This window comes from Anomalospiza imberbis, chromosome 26 (assembly GCF_031753505.1).
Source record: "Anomalospiza imberbis isolate Cuckoo-Finch-1a 21T00152 chromosome 26, ASM3175350v1, whole genome shotgun sequence".
NCBI classification, from domain to species: domain Eukaryota; kingdom Metazoa; phylum Chordata; class Aves; order Passeriformes; family Viduidae; genus Anomalospiza; species Anomalospiza imberbis.
In genome coordinates, this window is record NC_089706.1 from 3,966,098 (window position 1) to 3,986,640 (window position 20,543).

At 50.5% G+C, this 20,543-nt stretch overlaps 2 protein-coding genes across 2 annotated transcripts; both read right to left on the reverse strand.

Moving 5' to 3' along the window:
• LOC137462857 (polymeric immunoglobulin receptor-like) lies at positions 1-3,822 on the reverse strand. Its single transcript, XM_068173660.1, has 5 exons — positions 3,755-3,822; positions 1,615-2,040; positions 941-1,270; positions 539-868; positions 1-74 (listed from the first exon to the last, which is right to left on the reverse strand). The coding sequence occupies exons 1-5, from the start codon at positions 3,789-3,791 to the stop codon at positions 1-3; spliced, it is 1,197 nt and encodes a 398-aa protein (XP_068029761.1). The 5' UTR covers positions 3,792-3,822.
• An 8,381-nt stretch (positions 3,823-12,203) lies between these two features.
• On the reverse strand, positions 12,204-20,451 carry C26H1orf116 (chromosome 26 C1orf116 homolog). The gene is made up of 5 exons (XM_068173446.1): positions 20,347-20,451; positions 17,546-17,675; positions 15,090-15,252; positions 12,664-14,204; positions 12,204-12,594 (listed from the first exon to the last, which is right to left on the reverse strand). The coding sequence occupies exons 2-4, from the start codon at positions 17,630-17,632 to the stop codon at positions 13,063-13,065; spliced, it is 1,392 nt and encodes a 463-aa protein (XP_068029547.1). The 5' UTR covers positions 17,633-17,675; positions 20,347-20,451; the 3' UTR covers positions 12,204-12,594; positions 12,664-13,062.
• Between the last annotated feature and the right edge of the window lie 92 nt (positions 20,452-20,543).

Sequence of the window (20,543 nt, forward strand, 5' to 3'; positions counted from 1 at the left end):
CTACACCCTTTTGTACAGGAACGACAGCCTTTCGTACAGGAACTGCACCCTTTCTACAGGAACTACACCCTTTCCTACAGGAACTGCACCTTTCTGCTAACACCCTGTCCAACAGGATGTCAGGTTGTGTTCTGACTCTGGCAGTGTTGTTTTGGTTCACTGCATTGTTTATTTTATCTTTTTATTTCCTTCCCTAATAAAGAACTGTTATTCCTGCTCCCATATTTTTGCCTGAGAGCCCCCCTTAATTTCAAATTTATAACAATTCGGAGGGAGGGAGTCTACATGTTTTGGGGTTTTTTTTTTTGGTTTTTATTTGTGGTGGGGTTTTTTTGGTTTTGTTTGTTTTTGTTTGGTTGGTTTTTTTGTTTGTTTTTGTTGTTGTTTTTGTGTGGGTTTTTTTGTTTGGTTTATTTTTGTTGCTGTTATTTTTTGTTTTGGTTTTGTTTCATTTTTTTCCATTTCAGGGGAGGCTCCTGCCTTCCTTAGCAGACACCTGTCTGTTCAAACCAAGACACCAGGCCATGCCACCACCTACCCTTGTGGATGAGCAGCTTCAGGGAGGCCGTCAGCTCATTGTGCCCACTGCTGGCCCCACACCAGTACCAGCCTGCATCCTCCTCCCTCAGCTGCCCCAGCACTACCGTGGAGCTGCCGAGCTCGGGGTGGCTGCTGGACATCCACGCCCGCCCTCGGTGGGACTCCAGCACGAATCCCTCGTCGTCCAACAGCACCAGGCAGCTCCCTCCCCTCCACCTGCACAGGTACTTCCTCTCGTAGGTCCCCTTGGGGTCGTGGTGGCACTGGAAGGACAGCGAGCCCCCGACTGTGCCGCTGAGGAGTTTGGGTCTCCTGGGAAGGGTGGAGGCTGCAGGGGAGGGCATAGAGTCAGCATTTCATGCCCTTTACCTAGCACTGAGCCCCCCATGCCCTGTCTTACCTGTGGCCACCTGCAGAACCACCTCCTGTGGCTTGTCCTGACCCCTCAATCCTTGTGTCCCACACAGATACAGCCCCGAATCTTCCTCCTTTAAGTCATTTATCAGGACTTTGAAAGCTCCAGAGCTCTCTGGAGGGGTGATAACAATGCGTCCTTGGTACCTCCTGCCCACAAAGCCATCAGAGCTGGCAATGAGAGCGCAGCTGCTTCTGCCCACTTTGCACCAGAACCTCTTCTGGTCATTTTGGGTGTCCCCAGAGGGGCACAGGACTGTGACAGAACCGTGGAGCTCCCCTCGGATGATCTGGGTTGGCCTTGACACTGTGGCATCTGTAGGGAGAGAGTGGGACAGGGACTGTCAGCATACAGAGACCCCAAAACCTACCCCATCCTTTTGGCTCTACAAGTTATCTCAGGCCGTGCTCCTGAGCTCTGCTCTAGGATAAGAAATATTCATCTTTTTAGTTTATAATAACTCAAAAATACCCACACATATAGTTCACACTCTGCAACTCCATCAGTTATTTCCTTTACTTCTCCAAAACCCATTCACTCAGACATTTCCCCTGTGCCCTTCCCCAGAACCTCCAAAACCTGTGTTTCCAACAGGCAGGAGAAGGAGAATCCTTTCACATTTCTGAACAGCTGATTTGGCCAAATGTGCATGCTTTTACACCCCAAAATTATAAATATCTGGCTAACAGAAAAAAGCTGAGGCGCCTGATCCCAAACCTCTCCCAGGAGCCAATACAAAATCCTACCTGCCAAAACAGTCAGGTTGAGGCTGGCGTAGAGCCCTTCGTTGGTGCTGCCAATGCCACACCTGTAGGTGCCCGAGTCGCTGCTCCTCAGCCCTGTCATTGTCACCGTGAAGGTGCCGTTCTGGGGGACATCCCCCAGCGCCACCCTGCCCTGGTACTTGTTGGAGGTGAAGCTGCTGGAGATGATGGTGGGGCAGAGCCCGTCTGCTGCTATTCTGCACCAATATTTCCGCCCGTGTTTGTTGGCCGGGGTGGTGGAGTAGAAGCACTGGTGGGTGATGGACCCTCCGAGGCCTACCACCACAAACCTGGAGCTGTACAGGCTGCTGGCAGCGGGCTCTGAGGGACAGACACAGAAGGGTTTGGTTACTCCCAGCCAGCCAGCAGAACCCAGCATGGCTCCTTCGAGGCAGGGCTGTGGTTCTGAGGGGCACCAGGGGACACAGGACTCAGAAAATCTACTTTGGATGTATTGTTTCCAATACCCTTAAACATATCCTACCAACCCCAATCATCTACACTTTTAAATTTTTTTTTTTTAATTTTTTTTTTTAGTTTTTTTTTTTTAATTTTTTATTTTTATTCCCTGCCATTCATCTTTGCACAGATTGTTGCTGCCCCTTTCCAGATTTGACCTGAGTGCCCCTGGTGCCACAGAAAATCTACTTGGGATGTGATGTTTCCAACACCCTTAAACATCTCCTACCACCCCCAATCATCTCCATTTTTAAATTTTTTTAAAATTTAAAAAAAAAAAAAAATTGTTCCCTGCCATTTATCTTTGCACAGATTGTTGCTGGTGCTTTCCAGATCTGACCTGAGTGCCCCTGGTGTCACAGAAAATCTACTTGAGATGTGGTGTTTCCAACACCCTTAAACATCTCCTGCCACTCCCCAGTCATGACCTTTTTTTAAATTTTTTTATTTTTATTTTTATTCCCTGCTATTCATCTTTGCACAGATTGTTGCTGCCCATTTCCAGATTTGACCTGCGTGCCCCTGGTGTCACAGAAAGTCTACTTGGGATGTGGTGTTTCCCCCCTGAGTGCCCCTGGTGCCACAGAGCCCCTGGCACAGATGGGGGGGACCCCTCAATGCCCCTTGCAGGACCTCCCAGCCTGGAGTTAAAGGTCAAGGGCAGAAATAAATGGAAAATCCCTTTGGCATTTGCAAACTCTGCCTGACCTGGCAGCATCCTTCTCCCTGGGGATGCTGTGGGGGCTCTGCTCCCAGCTCTCCCAGACTGTGCTGCTCTCTGCACACAGGGGGAGGTGGGACGGGCTCCCACACTTGCAGCTGTGTCGGAGTCCAGGACATCCCTCTGGCTGCCCTGGATGTCTCCAGACCCTGGCAGGGGGCCCAGGGACCTTGGCAAGAAGTCAAAAACACCTGTGGCTTCGATTTTAGCCTGTGGGAGAGGCTGCCAACTCTGTATGAGGAATTACAGGCCAAAAGGGTTTGAGTAGTGTAATAGGTGAATTGACACAGGGTGGAAAAGCAGAATTTTGGGGTTTTTAGAATGTAATTCAGGGGTACAAGATGGAGGAATCTGGGCGTGTCCTAGCCTTTTTCTCCTTCTTCTTGTCCTCCATGTCTTGGTGTGATGGTGACACTTTTCTATTGGTTTAAGGTAGACATTCGCAGTCTAACATAGGTGGTGGGCATTGGCACAAAATCTGTAAACACGGTACATGTAATTTTGAGAATATAATGTGGGAGCTGCCTACGGCTCGGGGGAGACTGCCATGGCTTCTGTACTAGACGGACCTCGGCAGGTCAGAGAGAGAGTGTTATAGATAAGAAAAAATAAACAACCTTGAAAACTCAATTTCACGCATTCCAGACCTCTTCTTTGGCTGCCGGGCTAGGGGAGCAAGGACTTCTAGAATTTCGGGGTCATTCCAAGCAGGCAAACCCCAACACAGGTGGAGGTGTGGGGTGTTCCACACTGCAGGTGGAGGTGTGGGGTGTCCAGGGGAGGGTCCAGCCGTGTTCCCAGTTCCAGCTCTACCTGCTCCTCTCAGGGGCTGGGATTCGTGTCCTGCTGACTCACCTGGCAGCAGAGCTGCTAAAAGGAGCAGAAGCACCATGTCCAGCCCTCCCGAGTGTTCTCTTGGCAATCCTCACAAATCTCACGCCGGGAAGGGGATTTTGCTGATTTCTGTGTTATCAAGCAAAAGAGAGAGATTGTGGCAAGCGCTGGAATGCTCTGCTGGCCACTCAGGGCAGGGCGCTGCCTCCCTGCTGGCCCCCAGGCTCTGACCTGTCCTGGGCCAAAAAGAAGGGAATTTTAAAAGGAAAAAAGTGCTAATGGTGCTCTGCAGATCCCACTTCTGCTCTGAACCCTGTGCTGTGGGGATGGGGGGCTGGTGAAAGCATCGCTGGCAATGACAGGTCACTGTCAGCCAAAAGGTGTGAGGGACCTGCTGTGGCATCAGACCTCCCCTTCTCCCTTCTCCCTTCTCCCTTCTCCCTTCTCTCTTTTCCCTTTTCCTTTCTCTCTTCTTCCTTCTCCCTTTCCCTTCTCTTTTTTTCATCTCAAGGAACTACAGGAGAAGCTGCAGATCTCAGGGGTGCCAACACCCTTTAACAATTCCTGCCACCCTCCAATCTTCTATTTCTATTTCTATTTCTATTTCTATTTCTATTTCTATTTCTATTTCTATTTCTATTTCTATTTCTATTTATCTTTCTATTTCTATTATTTCTATTTCTATTATTTCTATTTCTATTTCCTGCTATTTATCTTTGCACAGATTGTTGCTGCCCCTTTCCAGATCTGACCACAAACAGTGCCTGCACACTCCTGTTTAAGACAGGGATTATTTCCTTGTTTGAGTTCAAACTTGGGGTTGCTGCAGCGTTTCACCTGAAATTTTTTGCCTGAGCTTTGCCTCAGCCCCAGAGCTGCTCAAACCTCCCGGGGTTCATTTCACACTTGTCCATGCATTGGAAGCTCTTCAAACCCTCAGGAAATGGGAACAAGGACACCCCAAAGGCCATCAGGAGCCTGATTCCTGCTGAGTCCTGGGGTGGGTGCCCACAAACCCCACTGCGGGTCCCCTCCACCCCAAGCTGGTGGGGCATAGTCCTCTTTGTAGTCCTTCATTAACAAGGTACAAAATGGTCAACTATCTCTTGTTAGAAGGTTTTTTTAAGGTTAAATTATCTAATTAAGAAATGACATTAAAATTATTTTCACTTTTAACTCAGTAACTAATTCTTTGAAGTCCTCAGTGCCGACTTTTCTAATTATAAAATATTATTCAAACTTACGAAGAAGAAGGAGGAAGAAGGTGAAGAAGGAAGAAGGTAAAGAAGAATAACTTGCTTCTGCCTTAAAATTTTTATCTTGTTATATTTTAAAACTCTTGTTATCTTGTTATATTTTAAAATGCTAAACTTTAAGATTTCTGCTTTGTGATATCACACACTTCTAATTAACTACACACTTGTAATCTAAGTGCTATTAATCAGTTTTGGATGTTTGTTCTATGGGGCAGAGGGCACAGCTCCAGTGTCCCCAGTTTGGGCTGGTTTGGGGCAATGGGCACAGCTCCAGTGTCCCCAGTTTGGGCTGGTTTGGGGCAGTGGGCACAGCTCCAGTGCTCCCAGTTTGGGCTGGTTTGGGGCAATGGGCACAGCTCCAGTGCTCCCAGTTTGGGCTGGTTTGGGGCAGTGGGCACAGCTCTCGTGTCCCCAGTTTGGGCCGGTTTGGGGCAGTGGGCACAGCTCCAGTGCTCCCAGTTTGGGCTGGTTTGGGGCAATGGGCACAGCTCCAGTGTCCCCAGTTTGGGCTGGTTTGGGGCAGTGGGCACAGCTCCAGTGTCCCCAGTTTGGGCCGGTTTGGGGCAGTGGGCACAGCTCCAGTGCTCCCAGTTTGGGCTGGTTTGGGGCAGTGGGCACAGCTCCAGTGTCCCCAGTTTGGGCTGGTTTGGGGCAATGGGCACAGCTCCAGTGCTCCCAGTTTGGGCTGGTTTGGGGCAGTGGGCACAGCTCCAGTGTCCCCAGTTTGGGCTGGTTTGGGGCAGTGGGCACAGCTCCAGTGCTCCCAGTTTGGGCTGGTTTGGGGCAGTGGGCACAGCTCCAGTGTCCCCAGCTCTGCTCACTTGGGCAGAGCCTCAGCAGTTCCCTCACTGCAGCCAAAAACGAATAGGTAAAATATGGAGATTTTCACGCAAAGTCACAATTCCTACCAGACTGGAGGACTTGGAACAATGAGGAGCTAACAAAAATGCCCTGTAAAGAGCTGAATGGCTTTTTTTTCATAAAAAAAATTCGTAATAATGTGATTCCTATGCTTATTTAATCTTTTCTAATGTCCAGCAGTGCAAGCCCTCTTTTCCTTACTTCTGCTCTGCAGGACAGAACCCTCAGCTCCATTTTAATCTCATTTAATGTTAGTTTTTAGGCAAGGAGCTGTTTTTTAACGCTGACCCACAAATAGGCATTCAATATAAAGCAGAAAGAGACAAGAAAGGGCTAGAGAAATCCCAGGAGTAAATCATGTATGGTTGGGTTTTTCCTGTCTTTATTTCAGTCTTATATTGTGAAAATGTTTATAGGATCCATTTTTGGCACCTGATTAAACCATTATCCTACCACCATCCAGAACTGGGGTGCATTTTACCTTGTCCATGTCATTTTTTTGGTTGTTCTTGACCAAGAAGGGCAGTAATTCAATTTATAGCTTAAAGAGGAAAAAAAAAAAAAAAAAAAGGGCACAGTGGGGAGAAAAATCATCATAAGTCACTACCTTTATTTTTATAGAAATAATTATGTTATATTTCAGAACTGTTACATCCTGTAGGTAAAATCTCTCTCCTATAATCACTCTACAACAGCACTGTTCTCAAAAAACAGTATTTTAAGGGCAAATTGAGACTCACCTACCTTTGATTGTGATGCTTCTGCTGCTGGAAATTTTCTCTTCCTCCACCTCCAGCTCAGATTTTGTTTAATAAAGTTGTTTTTGCAGCTTGTAGCTCAGTTATTCTTTGCTTTTCTCTTGAGGTCTAATTCTTTTTTTTTCATATATTGATGTGTAGATCTTAAAATGGGCACACTAAAAATCTTCTGAGGTCTTGATGTGCGTTGCTGAGCAAAGTGGAGATGGTCAAAATGCTCAGAGGAGTGGCAGAGATGTCATCAAAAAGACTCAAAATGGTCTTTTTTAGCTATCTAGGGATGTGATGACATCATGGAAGGGGGAAAAAAAGGGGTGAAGAGGCCAGGAGCAGAAATTGCAGAGTTTGAGAGGAATTCCCCTGCTTTACAGACAAAATGCTTTAATATAAAACACGGAGTATGTCATGAAATGGTGTTTGCTGTGAGCCACTTCCAGGCAGAACTTCACATCAAGAACTTTGCGAAAGGTTCCTCAGACACCTGTGGTTTGACTGGCCCTTCACTGAGCTCATGTCTGTGTTTTGATCCTGTTTTGGGGTCAAAAAGATGATTTCTGCTTCCATTTTGGCCCTAAACCAGTCCCTGAAATGTGAACAAGGTGGGTTCAGACCGCAGGCTGTGAAGGTCTGAAGAACAAACAGGGTCTGAAGAACAAACTCAGGGCAGTTTGTTCCACAAACACAATTCCTCTTTTGCACGAACCAAAGAATTGAGAGGACTTTGGAAGTGCTGATAGCTCCAAAGCTACGGAGGCATTTCAGCTCCTGCCAGGGGCTTGGGGCTGCTTTGCCTTCCACTCAAAATGATTGATTAAAAACCCACCTGTGGCACCTCTGAGAGCCCTGGGCTGGCTCCAGCCCCCTGAGTGTCGCCAGGATCTGCAGGACAACGTTCCCTGGCTGAGGAGTGTCAAGGCTTCAGAGGGAGATTTAGGGAATTATCTTCTTCTCAGTCCTGTGGGGTCCAGAGCCTTGATCTCCCGCTCTGGGGTCAGCCAGGGTGTGAAGAGCAGATTGTTTTGTGTGTGAAACAATCCCTGAAGCACTTTGGAATCTCCCTGGCTGGGGATAAATCTCCAGGGAGCAGTTTGGTGCCGTTAATGGTGATATGATTAATCTTGTATTGCAGTAACTGTTGTGTTTTGTACCAAACCTTTGCCATAAATTCCCCACTCTTGGCTGGGGTCCAGCAGAACTGAGGGCATTTGTTGCCCTGAGAGCAGCAAAGCACCAGGATTGGCTTTGTGTGAGCAATAAAATGGGATACAAGTGCTAGTGGGAACCCCCTGGGAATACTCAGTGTTATTTCAGAGAATCATAAAAAATGGAATTACAGGAGACCCTCCTGGGCAGTACCACTGCCTTGCACCTTCCACTGCTAAAGGAGAGTCAAATTTAATTCAAGTTTAAAAAGTTTAAAAGTTATATTTAATTTAAAAACTTAATTTCAAATTTAATTTTAAGTTTAAAGTTAAATTTAATGCAGTTAATTAAAGGAGAATTAAATTCTCCTGGGCTGTGCTTGTAAAGGAAATTCCTCTTCCTTCCTCTGACAAAGGTGCTGGAGGGCGAATCTCCTCCCTGGGAGCAGCACCAGGACAGGCAGAGGCTCCATCCCACGAGCTCCATCCCTGTGCAGATGTGGAGGTCGCTGCCAGCACCTCAGCCCAGCCTGTCTGTGCTCAGAGCTGTCATTAATTAATGAGAACAACCCCTGGCCGCTCCTCAGTTAATGATTAAACTCCTGCTTGGAGCCAGCCAGGGATGGTTTTGCTGCATACAAACCCCTCTGCAAGGAACAACACTGCCCCTGTCTGTCTCTTCCTGGGCTTCCAAATCCAAGGGCGTTTGGAAGAAAAGAGCTCTCAGGGAGGTGGAGACCCTCACCCTGCCCTGCAGGGTGATCCCAAACCCACCGGGCTTTAAGAGCAGGAACACCGGCTCTAGCTCTGGTTTAAGATGTTATCAGGCAAACTGGCACCACTGGCAAATGGAGGAAAGCAAAACCCAAAGCAATAAAGCCTGGTGGCTTTAACTCAGCAGTAAAAGGCTGCAATGCCCCTGGTGGGGCTCCTCTCTGCAGGCTGTTGGTTCTGTGGGGCCAAGCAGGGCACGGGTGGGAGCTGCAGCGACGAGCTTGGGCCTTTTTTCATTTGCAGTTCCATTAGAAACAAAGAACAGGGGCAAAAAAAAGAAAAAAAAAATGATAATGGAGAGAAGCATGGTGGGCTTGGAGAGGGTCCTTGTCTCCTTGTGAGCAGGGAAAGGGCAGAGCCTCAGCTCCTGGTTATTGCTCAAACCATGCTGGAACGGGGTTTAAAAGCCTCAGACATCTCCAGCATCTCCTCCAGAGCTGCAGTGAGCCCAGCTCGATCCTGGAGTGAGCCCAGCTCAATCCTGGGGCACAGGTTTGGGGTTTCCCAGCTTGGTTCAGCAGCGTCCAAGCCTCCTTCCCCACTCTCAGCCCCAAGGCTCCCCTGACGCTGCCCCGGAGGCACAAGAGCTGTTATGAACACAAATGATTTCTGTTTGCTGCTGTGGCCTGGGGCAGCTGCTGCTCCCTGACACTGCCAGAATGCCACCAGCCACTGCCCCTGAATTTGATGTTTGTAATGAAAGATGTGCACGAGGATGTTTTTAATTGAGACAGGAGGTCTTGATGGGCTCATGTAGACATGGAAATGACAGGTCTGAGCCAGGGTGGGACTGATGGTTAGGAATTAGATGAATATTCTGTGCAAAATGCAAAACTGGGTGTTTTCTTTGTTGTTTTTAACACTGTTACCACAAACTCAGTCTGGATAATCTGCATGAAGACACTGAGGGTGCATTTACCAACCCTTCTGAGACTTGCTGCTTCTGCAAGGCTGTGATCTCTCTTCGTGGCTGTTCTGTGTCTGGGCTCTGCTGGGATTTTGCCTTCTGGGCACGAATCAAGATAAATATGCCCAGAATTAGATTCACAGAATCACAGAATGGTTTGGGTTGGGACATTAAAGCTCATCTCATTCCACCCCCTTCAGAGTATGAAGTCTAATTTTGATTTCAGGGGTCCCCAGACAAGAACCCAGGAGTTCTGCTGGGCTCTGCCTGAACCTGGGGGTAGACTTTCTTTGTGCTGCTCCCAGCCAGACTTGGAGCAGGCTGGGACAGTGAAACTGGAGGAGCTTTAAGGTCCCTTCCAACCCAAACCATTCCATGATTTTATGATGATAACAAAGCAAGAGCCTTTGTTGCTTACAAACAATTTAATTTCCAAACAAATGCAGGCTTTCTTTAGAGAGAGGGGCTGACCCGTGGAGGCAATTGCACTGAACAATTTACTGATGTTAATTAACTGCTTGCGGCACTAAGCTGCACTCAATCCTTTCCATCCCTGACCTTGCAGCAGCAGCACCTTTCCAGGACAGTCTGTGAATACCAAACAGGCTCAGGCTGGCACAGTCCACAGCCGGGCTTTCAACCCCTCTGCAAACACCCCTGGAGCTGCTCTGCAGGGAGAGAAGGGCAGGGCATCCTCCTAAAGAGCTGCACCACGGGAAGGGTGGGCACGAGGTGCTGACCCTCAGAAGGAATCCAAGGACTGCGAGGCACTGAGGCAGGGAAAGCAGCAGGGAAATGCTGGGTTTGGAGCAATTAATCGAATCGTCCTGGGGCTGGCCAGCCTGATGAGAACCTGAGCATCAGGAGGAGAGAGCTCTGCAGCAGCAGGAGGCAGAGGGGGCAGCAGGAAGGCACCTGCAGGAGCTCCAGGTGGGGCTGAGGTGGCCTCGCTCCCTGCAGGAGCAAGAGTAGGGCAGGAGCAGGAGCAGGGCAGGAGCAGGAGTAGGAGTAGGGCAGGAGCAGGAGCAAGAGTAGGGCAGGAGCAGGAGCAAGAGTAGGGCAGGAGTAGGAGTAGGGCAGCAGTAGGAGCAGGAGTAGGGGCAGGAGAAGGAGCAGGGGCAGGATCCCTCTGCCAGGAGTAGGAGCAGGAGTAGGAGCAGGAGCAGGATCGCTCTGCCAGGAGTAGGAGCAGGAGCAGGAGCAGGAGTAGGATCAGGAGCAGGAGTAGGATCAGGAGCAGGAGCAGGAGCAGGATCCCTTTGCCAGGAGTAGGAGCAGGAGCAGGAGTAGGATCCCTGTGCCAGGAGCAGGAGGAGGAGCAGGAGTAGGATCATGAGCAGGAGCAGCACCAGGATCCCTCTGCCAGGAGTAGGAGCAGGAGCAGGAGTAGGAGCAGGAGCAGGAGCAGGGGCAGGATCCCTCTGTCAGAAGTAGGAGCAGGAGTAGGATCAGGAGCAGGATCCCTCTGCCAGGAGTAGGAGCAGGAGCAGGAGTAGGAGCAGGAGCAGGAGTAGGAGCAGGAGCAGGATCCCTCTGCGAGGAGTAGGAGCAGGAGCCGGAGTAGGAGCAGGAGCAGGAGTAGGAGCAGGAGCAGCAGCAGGATCCCTCTGCCAGCAGCAGGGCTCAGCTCTGGGTGGCACCAGGCACAGTCATGGGCCTGCTCTTGCATAAGGTCCCAGCCCTGGGGCATAAACAGCTCCTTTCCTAAGGGCTACAAACAGATCCAGCAGGTAAAATTCCATATTCCCCTGGCAGGATGAAACAGCAATGCCTGCCTGTGGTGAGTGATGCTCTGCCAGCCCAGAGCATCTGGCAGCTCCAGGAAAGGCACAGAAATGTGGAGTTCATTCCCAGAGGAATGACCCTGCTGCTCTCTGACTGTTGTTTTAATTTGTTCTCTTTTGTTCCCACTTCATACCAGCTCCTGTTTGTGAGCATCACCACGTCACAGATTGATAAGGGATCTTTGGGAGTGAGATTTCTCCTTGGAAATCTGAACAAAACTCAGCTTTCATGACACCAGCACACAATGGTTCTGACTAAAGCCAAGGATTGGAAGAGAAGCCTTTTGTTTCCAAAACAATCTGGTTTTAAGAAATGTCTAGGTTCTGTTTCAGGGCAAAAATGCTCAATACTCTCCTCCTTTCTCATGAGATGAACAAGGCGAGATTTCCCTTGGGACTTGCACCATGCAGGTGATGAGCAGTCAGAGCAGAAAACAGCTGGAATCAGCCCTGGCTGGGACAGAGTGGTCAGAGGAGAGGAGCACAGGGATGAACACGCAGCTTTAACCCAGGCAGGGCTTGGCTGACCCTTTTATCTCCCCCTCCTCTCCTCACGGTGCTCTTGCTGCCTTTAAAGTCAAACATTTGCACGTGGAAGTCCCCAGGCGAGCAGCTGGGGCTGGGTGGAACCTCTGCTGCTGCCTGGCTGCACACGGGGCTGCCTCAAGCCTGCCAGCAAACACGGGAGCACCAGGAATTCCATATTCCCTCTTTGTGCTTGCAGGGAGAGCCAGGAATTACTGAACCATGGAACACTTTGTGTTGGAAGGGACCTTAAAGCTCTCCTTGTTCCTCTCCTTGTCACAGGCAGGGCCACCTTCCACCATCCCAGGTTGCTCCATGAAGACTTTGCCCGTGCTGATCAAATCATTCCATTTTCTAGGTGGGACAGGCCTGCCCTGGCTCATCCTTTCTCTCAGAACTCTTTGTTTTAAACCCCCCTACTTAGGGGTATTTATTATTTACCACATAAATCTGTACCACACGGCACTTTCTGATCACACGCAGGTTTATTAGGGACATCAACCACCTCTGCTCCCCAAGGTGAGCAGCAAGGTGTTGGCAGCATCAGCTGGGCCTGAGAGGTGCCAGGACAGCTCGGAAGGGATGAGTTGGAGTTGTCCCAGCCTTGCATCTGCCCCATTTTGGGCAGCACTTCTGGATCTGACACCAGCACGGCCTCTGGCCTCCTCAGCTGTCACTTCCTGCAGCTCAAGCCTCTTCCAGGTGCTGGATGCTGGTGGGCAGGGCTGGGTGGGAGAGCAGAGCGTGGCAGGGGAGGCAGTGGGATGTCTGTGCAGCCCTCCAGCCCACCCAGCAGGCAGTGGTGGTTTTGCGAGGCACTTCCATGTGGCAGGTGAGTGCTCGGGCCTCAGAGGCTGTGATAAAATTAACAAAAAAAAAAACCCCAAAAAACAAAAAACAAAAACAAAAACAAAAAAAAAAACCAAAAAAAAAACAAAAACAAAAAACAAAAAAATCCCAAAGGAGCAGCAAAGTCCAGCAGTTCTTCCCAGAGACATTTTATCCACAGGCAACACTTTGAAAACAAGCCAAACCCCTAATTCCATGGCTTCCCTGTTTTGATGAATCCCCAAATGCATTAAAGCCCTTGCAGGAGAACACACCCCATCCGTGCTGAGAGATGCTTTGTATAAATAGCTCATGTACATCTGCTATATACAAAATATTCTGTACACGCGGCGTTCCTCTGTTTGGTGAAGCTCCCAGCACCTCTCCTGAGCCACCGGGGCAGGAGCTGGCAGCAGATGCTCGTGCCCAAGGCCCCAGGCAGTGCAGACCGCTGGGTTTGGGGTGAAAAGCCCCTTTTCCAGCAGCGCCACGAGCTATTCCTTCAGCAGCCCCAACTTCTTGAGCGCCTCACGCCGGTTCTCGTCGGCCGCGCCCTTCGGGGAGATCTTCACGCTCACGGCAGAGCGCGGCGGCCTGGGGAAGCTGGGCAGAGGGTGGGACCTCCTCTTGCTGCTCTTGTCCTTCTCCTCCTGCTCCTTCAGGCCGGCAAAGTCCTTCCCTGCCCCGAGGGAGGCGGGCCGGGGGCGGCTGCGGAGGAAGCTGGGGGCCAGGCGCTCGATGAAAGACATCTTGCCCAGGGAGCTGCTGCTGCTCCGGGCGTTCTGCTCCTTGGTGCTGCCCATGGAGCTGCCCAGCCCCACCCCGGAGCGCTCCAGGGTGTTGGATTTGAAGGTCATCTGCCGGATCCCCGGCACAGAGCCCTCCCCAGGCTGCCCAGGGATGGGGAGCGGCAGCTCCCTGGGCTGGGGATGGAGGTGGGCGTTGGGCTCCCTCCTGTCCTGGGACAGTCCCAGCTTCTCCAGGGCCTCCCGTCGGGCTTTCTCCTTCTCCTTGGGGTCGAGGTGGCCTGAATTCCCCCTTTCAGCAGTGCTGTCGCTGGCAGGGCTGGGGTGGGAGGTGGATGAGGCTGGAGGTGCTGCTTTTACCTTCTGGTTGTGCTCCGGCATGGGGCTGTTCCTGCTGGTTTTCAGGATGATGTTTGGTGGCAATTTCCGCGGTTTGGGGGCGGTTGGAGGCCCACGCTTGGCATCGGGCTCCTGAGGGGCCTCTTCCACCGTGGATTTCTCCGGGTGGCACCACGCAGTCCGAATCTTGGTCTCCTTGGCCGCCTCCCCCTTGGCATCTGAGTGATGGCTGCGCGACCACTCCAGGTCATCCTGGAAGGGGTCTGGAGGTTGGATAATCACAGACTTGGTGTGGCTTCCTGCACTGCCTTGGTCCAGCCTGCCCTCCCTGGGCACCTCCTGTGCAGGTTTCCCTGCTGGCACAGTGTGGACAGCTCCTTTGCTGCCAGAAGCTCCGATGGCTGCAGGGATGTTCCTCGGAAGGCTGGAACAACCTGGGCCTGGAGCAGCTGCCAGGGCTGAGCTGGACGGGGCAGAGATGCTTCTACCACTCCTCTGTTCAGCCCCACGCTGCTGATCTCTGCTTGGAGGGGGAGTCCCGTTCCCCATATCTGGGAAGAGAGGGAGTTGAAGTCATGCTCTGGACACAGAACAACCCTCAGAATCACAGAACAATGAGGTTGGAAGAGACCTCTAAGATCATCAAGTCCAGCCTATGCCCTAACACCTCAACTAGACTGTAGCACCAAGTGCCATGTCCAGGCTTTTTCTAAACACATCCAGAGATGGTGATTCCACCACCTCCCTGGGAAGACAATTCCAGTACTTTGTTATTCTTTCAGTGAATTGTTTTTTCCTAATACCCAACCTGTACCTTCCCTGACGTAACTGGAGGCTGTGTCCTCTTGTTCTGTCAGTGCTGCCCGGTGGAAGAGACTGACCCCAGCTGTCTACAGCCTCTCTTCAGGGAGTTGTGGAGAGCAATAAGGTCACCTCTGAGCCTCCTCTTCTCCAGGCTAAACAACCCCAGCTCCTTCAAACGTTCCTCCCAGGCTTGTGTTCCCAGCCCCTCACCAGCCTCGTTGCCTCCTCTGGACGTGCTCAAGCATCTCAACGTCCTTCCCAAACTGAGGGGCCAGAGCTGGACACAGTGCTCGAGGTGCTCACCCCTACTGGGCCAGCACAGGGCTCCCCCAGCTCCTCTGATCCGTCACTGCTGGGGAAATGGGATCCTTTGGGCCTGACAAAGCCTCGTTAATCTGTGTGGTTACTGACACGAAGCACGATGCCTGCAAGGTATTTAGATATTGTAGAATCTTGAAGCCATTGAGTTGTGGTATCAGAAAATTCTGTAAAATATTCATGCCTAGATAGGATGTGTATTGTACATATCTGTACTTGAGAACATGGCCTGTATGAAACTATGTGGGGAAAGAAATAAATAGATTTTTATATTTTATATTAAAATCTTATCTGCAGAAGGGTTTCCAGCTCACCCCGGGGCACAGGGCTTTTCCTGGGCTTGGAGGGCTCCCCGTAGTCGGTGTCATCCGTGGACACCCCACTGTCCCCCTCTGCATCCAGGGAGCCAATGGTTTCCTCTAGGAACATCAAACACTCTTTCTCTTCCACAGATAAATAGTCATAGCTGTTGTCACTCTGGAAAAAAGAAGAGAAAAGAAGATATATATTACATATATATTTATATATGTATATATATTTAAAGAATATATATATGTAGTATATATATATTTGTATATTTATTTATATATTTATATGTATTTATATATGTAAAATATATATTATATATTATATATAAATATAGAAATATATGTATATGTTTATTATTTATATATATAAATAGATAAAAATATATATATGAGAGGTTTACCTTATACTACGTATATATTATATATATAAATATAAAAATATATATGTGGTATATATAGTACATATCAATATGTGTGAATATATATGTATATGTTTATAATACATATGTGTATATAAATATATATATATAAGAAAAAGAGATTTACTTTATACTATATACGAGGTTTATATTATACTACATATATCTATAACTTTATATATATAACTTTATATATATATATACTATATATTTTTAATATATATCATTTTAGTATTTTATGTATCTATATTTAATGTCCAGGTAGTTTAGAGAGCCTGTGACAGCTGCCTGGCCAGTGGCTGTTCAATAATGAGTATTTACAGCTCCAGAAAACCAGACAACCTCCTCTAAAAATAAGAAATATATATATACTTCAAGCCTTTTTTATATTACCCTCCTCTGTGGGTCAGAAGGTGGATTATTCTGAACTTGGGAACTTGGCCTCTGACTTTTGGTTCTTTAAATTGAAATGTGAGCAGATGGGTAACAAATCTGGAGGTACAGACACCTGTACTGCTCAGCAATGCTGAATCTTAGAAAACTCCACAAACACTGAAGGTTTCTGTGCAGGTGATGAACTCTCCTTGTTCTCCCATTCATTCCTGAGCCAGAGTTGTTTAATTTTTGTTGTATTTTGAGCACCAGGAGATGTGTTATTGCAATATCAGATATCAAGGTGATTCCTGCAATCTGCCACGAGCAAAATGAAGCGCAGGACAGGATGGAATGTGCATCAGATCAACAAGCACGGGGCAGGAATTATCCCAGGTGGAGTTGTTTTGCAGAGACACCTTATCCAAATCTTTTACTGTGCAGTATCACAACCAGTTCTTCCATCCCCATTAAACTCAGAGGGTTTGGTTCTGGTTTGCAATACATCAAATGGAAAATCTGCCACTGCTCTCACACGTATCAATTATGCTCCAAGTCAGGCAGGATGTAATTAACCCATCAGTCTTGGGATCGGTGTTGGGAGACAAACAACTTTAATGGACAGATAGTGAAAAATTACACATCTACACCCATGGTCCAAACTCATCCCTCCCTTAACTGGGGAATTCATCTGGTGCCAGGCAGGAGGAGCTCAGCTCGCTGTCTCCTCCAGGTGTTGTCACTCTGCTTGGAGCCAGTGTGACCCAGTTACCCAACTGGTCTGATCCCTGCACCCCCGGCAGCACAGGAGCCTCTCCAGGGAGAGGATCCCCTCCACAGGGATCCCCTCTCCTGGAACAGGATCCCCTCCCCAGGGACAGGATCTCATCTCCAGGGAGAAGATCCCCTCTCCATGGATCCCCTCTCCAGGGATCCTCTCTCCATGGATCTCCTCTCCAGGGAGAAGATCCCCTCCCCAGGGATCCCCTCTCCAGGGACAGGATCCCCTCTCCACGGATCCCCTCTGCAGGAAGAAGATCCCCTCTGCAGGGATCCCCTCTCCATGGATTCCCTCTCCCGGGAGAGGATCTCCTCTCCAGGGAGAAGATCCCCTCTCCATGGATCCCCTCTCCATGGATCCCCTCTCCAGGGACAGGATCCCCTCTCCACGGATCCCCTCTGCAGGAAGAAGATCCCCTCTGCAGGGATCCCCTCTCCATGGATTCCCTCTCCCGGGAGAGGATCTCCTCTCCAGGGAGAAGATCCCCTCTCCATGGATCCCCTCTCCATGGATCCCCTCTCCAGGGACAGGATCTCATCTCCAGGGAGAAGATCCCCTCTCCACGGATCCCCTCTCCATGGATCCCCTCTCCAGGGAGAAGATCCCCTCTCCAGTGACAGGATCCCCTCTCCAGGGATCCCCTCTCCAGGAATCTGTCCTGGCCCAGAGCAGCTCCTGCAGCACCAAGGGCTCTCCACACACGTGGCAGGATGGGAAGGCTGGGAATACTCTGGGGCAGGAATTCAGGAATTCACCTGGTCCTGCTGCTGTCTCAGGGCCTCCAGCTGCCTCCAAAGCACGGCCAGAGAGCAGATTTGGGCTGACATCTGCCCAAAACCCTTCTCCAGTTCAGAGGGGTGAGTTGGGCTGGGCACCCCGGGGTTACTCACCCGCTGCGAGTGGTTGGAGGCCGTGCTGACCATGCTGTCACAGCTGCCAGAGTTGCAGCCAGCCATCCCCAGCTCCTTCCTAGGCATAGCACGGGCTGCCCTGGAGGTGGGCACGGCGGGAATATCCTGGCTGGAGCAGGAGAAAGGAGAAGCATTGAGTTGTGAGGTTCCCCCAGGGAGGACAGGCAGGCTCTGAAGCTGCTGGATGGAGGAATTGTGCTCCATCTTCAGCTGCTGTCCCCAGGAGAAGGCACAGGTGGGCTTTTAAAAATCGTCCTTGAAGTTTTCCTCAAAATAATTGGGAATGGGGTAATCTCTGCACAGCCAGCTCGTGTTGGTGGCTCCCTGCTCACCTCAGAGGGGTGGATAAGACACAAGAAAAGCTGTAAACCTGGCTCAGAATCCCCAGCACAGCCCCAGCCCCGACTCATGGGACCTCTTTCCTCTGCCACACCCTGTGCCAGCCCTGCAGCTTGAACTTGTGAACGGGCTGGCCCAAAATGCTGCTGGTTACTCACATCCTTGCTCAGTCAGGAGCTTCCTCCTGGCAAGGAGCTGCCTCTGCCACCCTTCCTTGGGGGACTCGGGGAGGTGTCCCCAGCGAGGTGCCCCCAGGGAGGTGCCCTCGGGCCTTTGGGGCACGCCTGGGTGTGTTTGGGCACACGGCTGGCACAGCCTGTGGGGAGCAGTGCAGGCTGGGGCTGTGCCCAGGGGGGGTTCAAGCAGCACCCCAATGTCCCCTCTGCTCACAGCAGTGTCCCCCTGATGCAGCCCAGACCTCCCATCACCAGTGGGACCCCAGTGTGGCAGCAGCTGCCCGACAAACAGCCTGGATTTGGGCTTCCCACACTGGGGCAGGGTGCCAGGTGGCAGAGGGGACAGTTATCCCTGCCCAGAGCTCTGCTGAGCACCCACAGAAGGTGTCATTACTGATGGATGCAAAGCACCGAGCTTCCAAAATTCCTGGCACCACCAATTAAGTCTCCTCCACATGCACCACCCTGTTCTTGGGAAGGGAACTGGGCTGTGGGGGCGAGAGGGAGCAGCAAAACAAACACCAACACCCCCTGCAAGACACACGGACCCACGCGAGAGGATTTGCTCCTCGGGAGACAGAGGAGCCCTTTGTGCTGTAACCTGCAGGCAGGAACACACTGCTGCTTTTTTTTTCTTGTAGCAGGATCAGGGAATTAGATCCAGCGATAAGTGAGCAGAACTGGCTGCTTGTGCAGAGCGTTAGACCCTGAAAGAATTCCTTTGTAATTGGAATACGCCGCAAAAATCAGATTGCAACACCCACGCCCTGACAGGTCTAATCCTCCACGCAGGAGCAGTTTAATATTTCAGTCTCAGCTTTGCATTATTTACTGCTTAAGTGACGTTGAACTAAGTGGTGGCTTTGGAGCAGCAGTTCCCTGGATTCTTTGAATTCAGATCTCTTCATAGCCAGGGATTTGAGCTGTCAGGAAGCAGAGCTGAGCTTGGGGGACTTCAAGCCTCTGCAGGGTTTTGCTGTGCAGTGGAGCACCCACAACGTGAAATTTAGATTAATATCAAAACTAGAGATATGGATTTCTAGCTTTACATCGACTCCTCAGTGACTGGAGGCTTGGCCATGGTTGTTGTTCTGCTCCTGGCTGCCTCCCTCCCAAATTTCAGACAGCAGAACCCTCCTGGGGAAGTGAAAACCTTGCTGGAACTTGAGCGTGCAGCTGGTTGGGGCCAGCAGGGAGGCATTTTCTCCATGAGGATCCCCACCACCACCAGTCCACTAAAGAAATCACTTTCTCTCATTCAAACAGCATTTGCAGGGACCTCAAGCAGCTGCCAAGGCTTTGGCACCCACCGAGCCCCAGCTCACGGGAGGCAAAGTCCAGCCTGAGCCCGCTGGGCGCTGCAGAGGATCTGCACCGAAACAAGAAGTTCCTTTTCCTGCGCATTAGTTCTCCGATGTGATTACAGCTCCAGCACACTCATCCAGCCCAGGAAAGGGGAAAAATCAGTGTTGAAACCCCCAGTTTTAATGATTCAGAAGGATTTAGTTCCTTCTTTGCGGTGAGTAACAGCCACAAACTAAAAACGCAACCGAGCGTTTGATTTAAAAGACACGGTGCTCCAAAAGCTGCTTTATAGCTGGGTTTCAGTGGTGCAGCTCTCTTCCCCAACTGAAAACATATTTGGAAGAAGCTATGTTTTACCCAAATCCAAAGGCCAGGTCCCTCAGCTCTTGTGGCCGTTGCCATAACTGTCCTTTAAAAGCCATCAAAGAGGTGCCGGATAGCAATTAATGCTAATTGCTTTGGAGAAGAGGCTACTTTCTTTCAGCCGGCACCACTCCAAGCTCTTCATCCCCGGTCAGAACACCTCGGTTTTGCTGTCTGGGGCAGAGCAGCCAGACCCCTCCTGCCTGGGGCAGGCTTTGTCCTGGCCAGCCCCAAACACAACCCAAAGCAAACCCCCCTCTGCAGGCACCAGCTCTGAGCAGCCCAGGGGGATGGATCCCAGCTCAGGGGCAAATCTGAATTTCCTCCTATCTCAACAGGTAAATGAAGCACCTCAGCAGCTGTCTGAGCAGTTTGCTGTCCCAAGCACAGGTTTCCCCAGCTTTACTCCTTCCACCACCACCTCCAAACCACCTCGTCCAGCTTCGCTGGTGAATCCCCCACCACGTTTCACCCTTGCAAAGCAGAGCCCTGCAGGTACCCAGAGCCCCTCACCCGCAGCCCATCCAGCAGGAAAAGCACAGAGAGCAAAGGACAAGCAGGAACAGAAATGATTATTAATCTGTTTTGTAGTTTTACCGGGCTGTCTGTCGTTCCGTGCTGCCCAGTTCCTTGTCCCGGCCGTGCCTATCCCAGGACTTCTTTGCTTTTCGGGGCTAACCAAACACAGCCGGGTTACACATTAACTCTGCTCCCGCTGCAGATAAGGCTGCGCTGGCCAGGCGGGTGCTCGCAGGTACGTCCTGACAGGTGATCCCTTGGCCCCTCACCTGCAG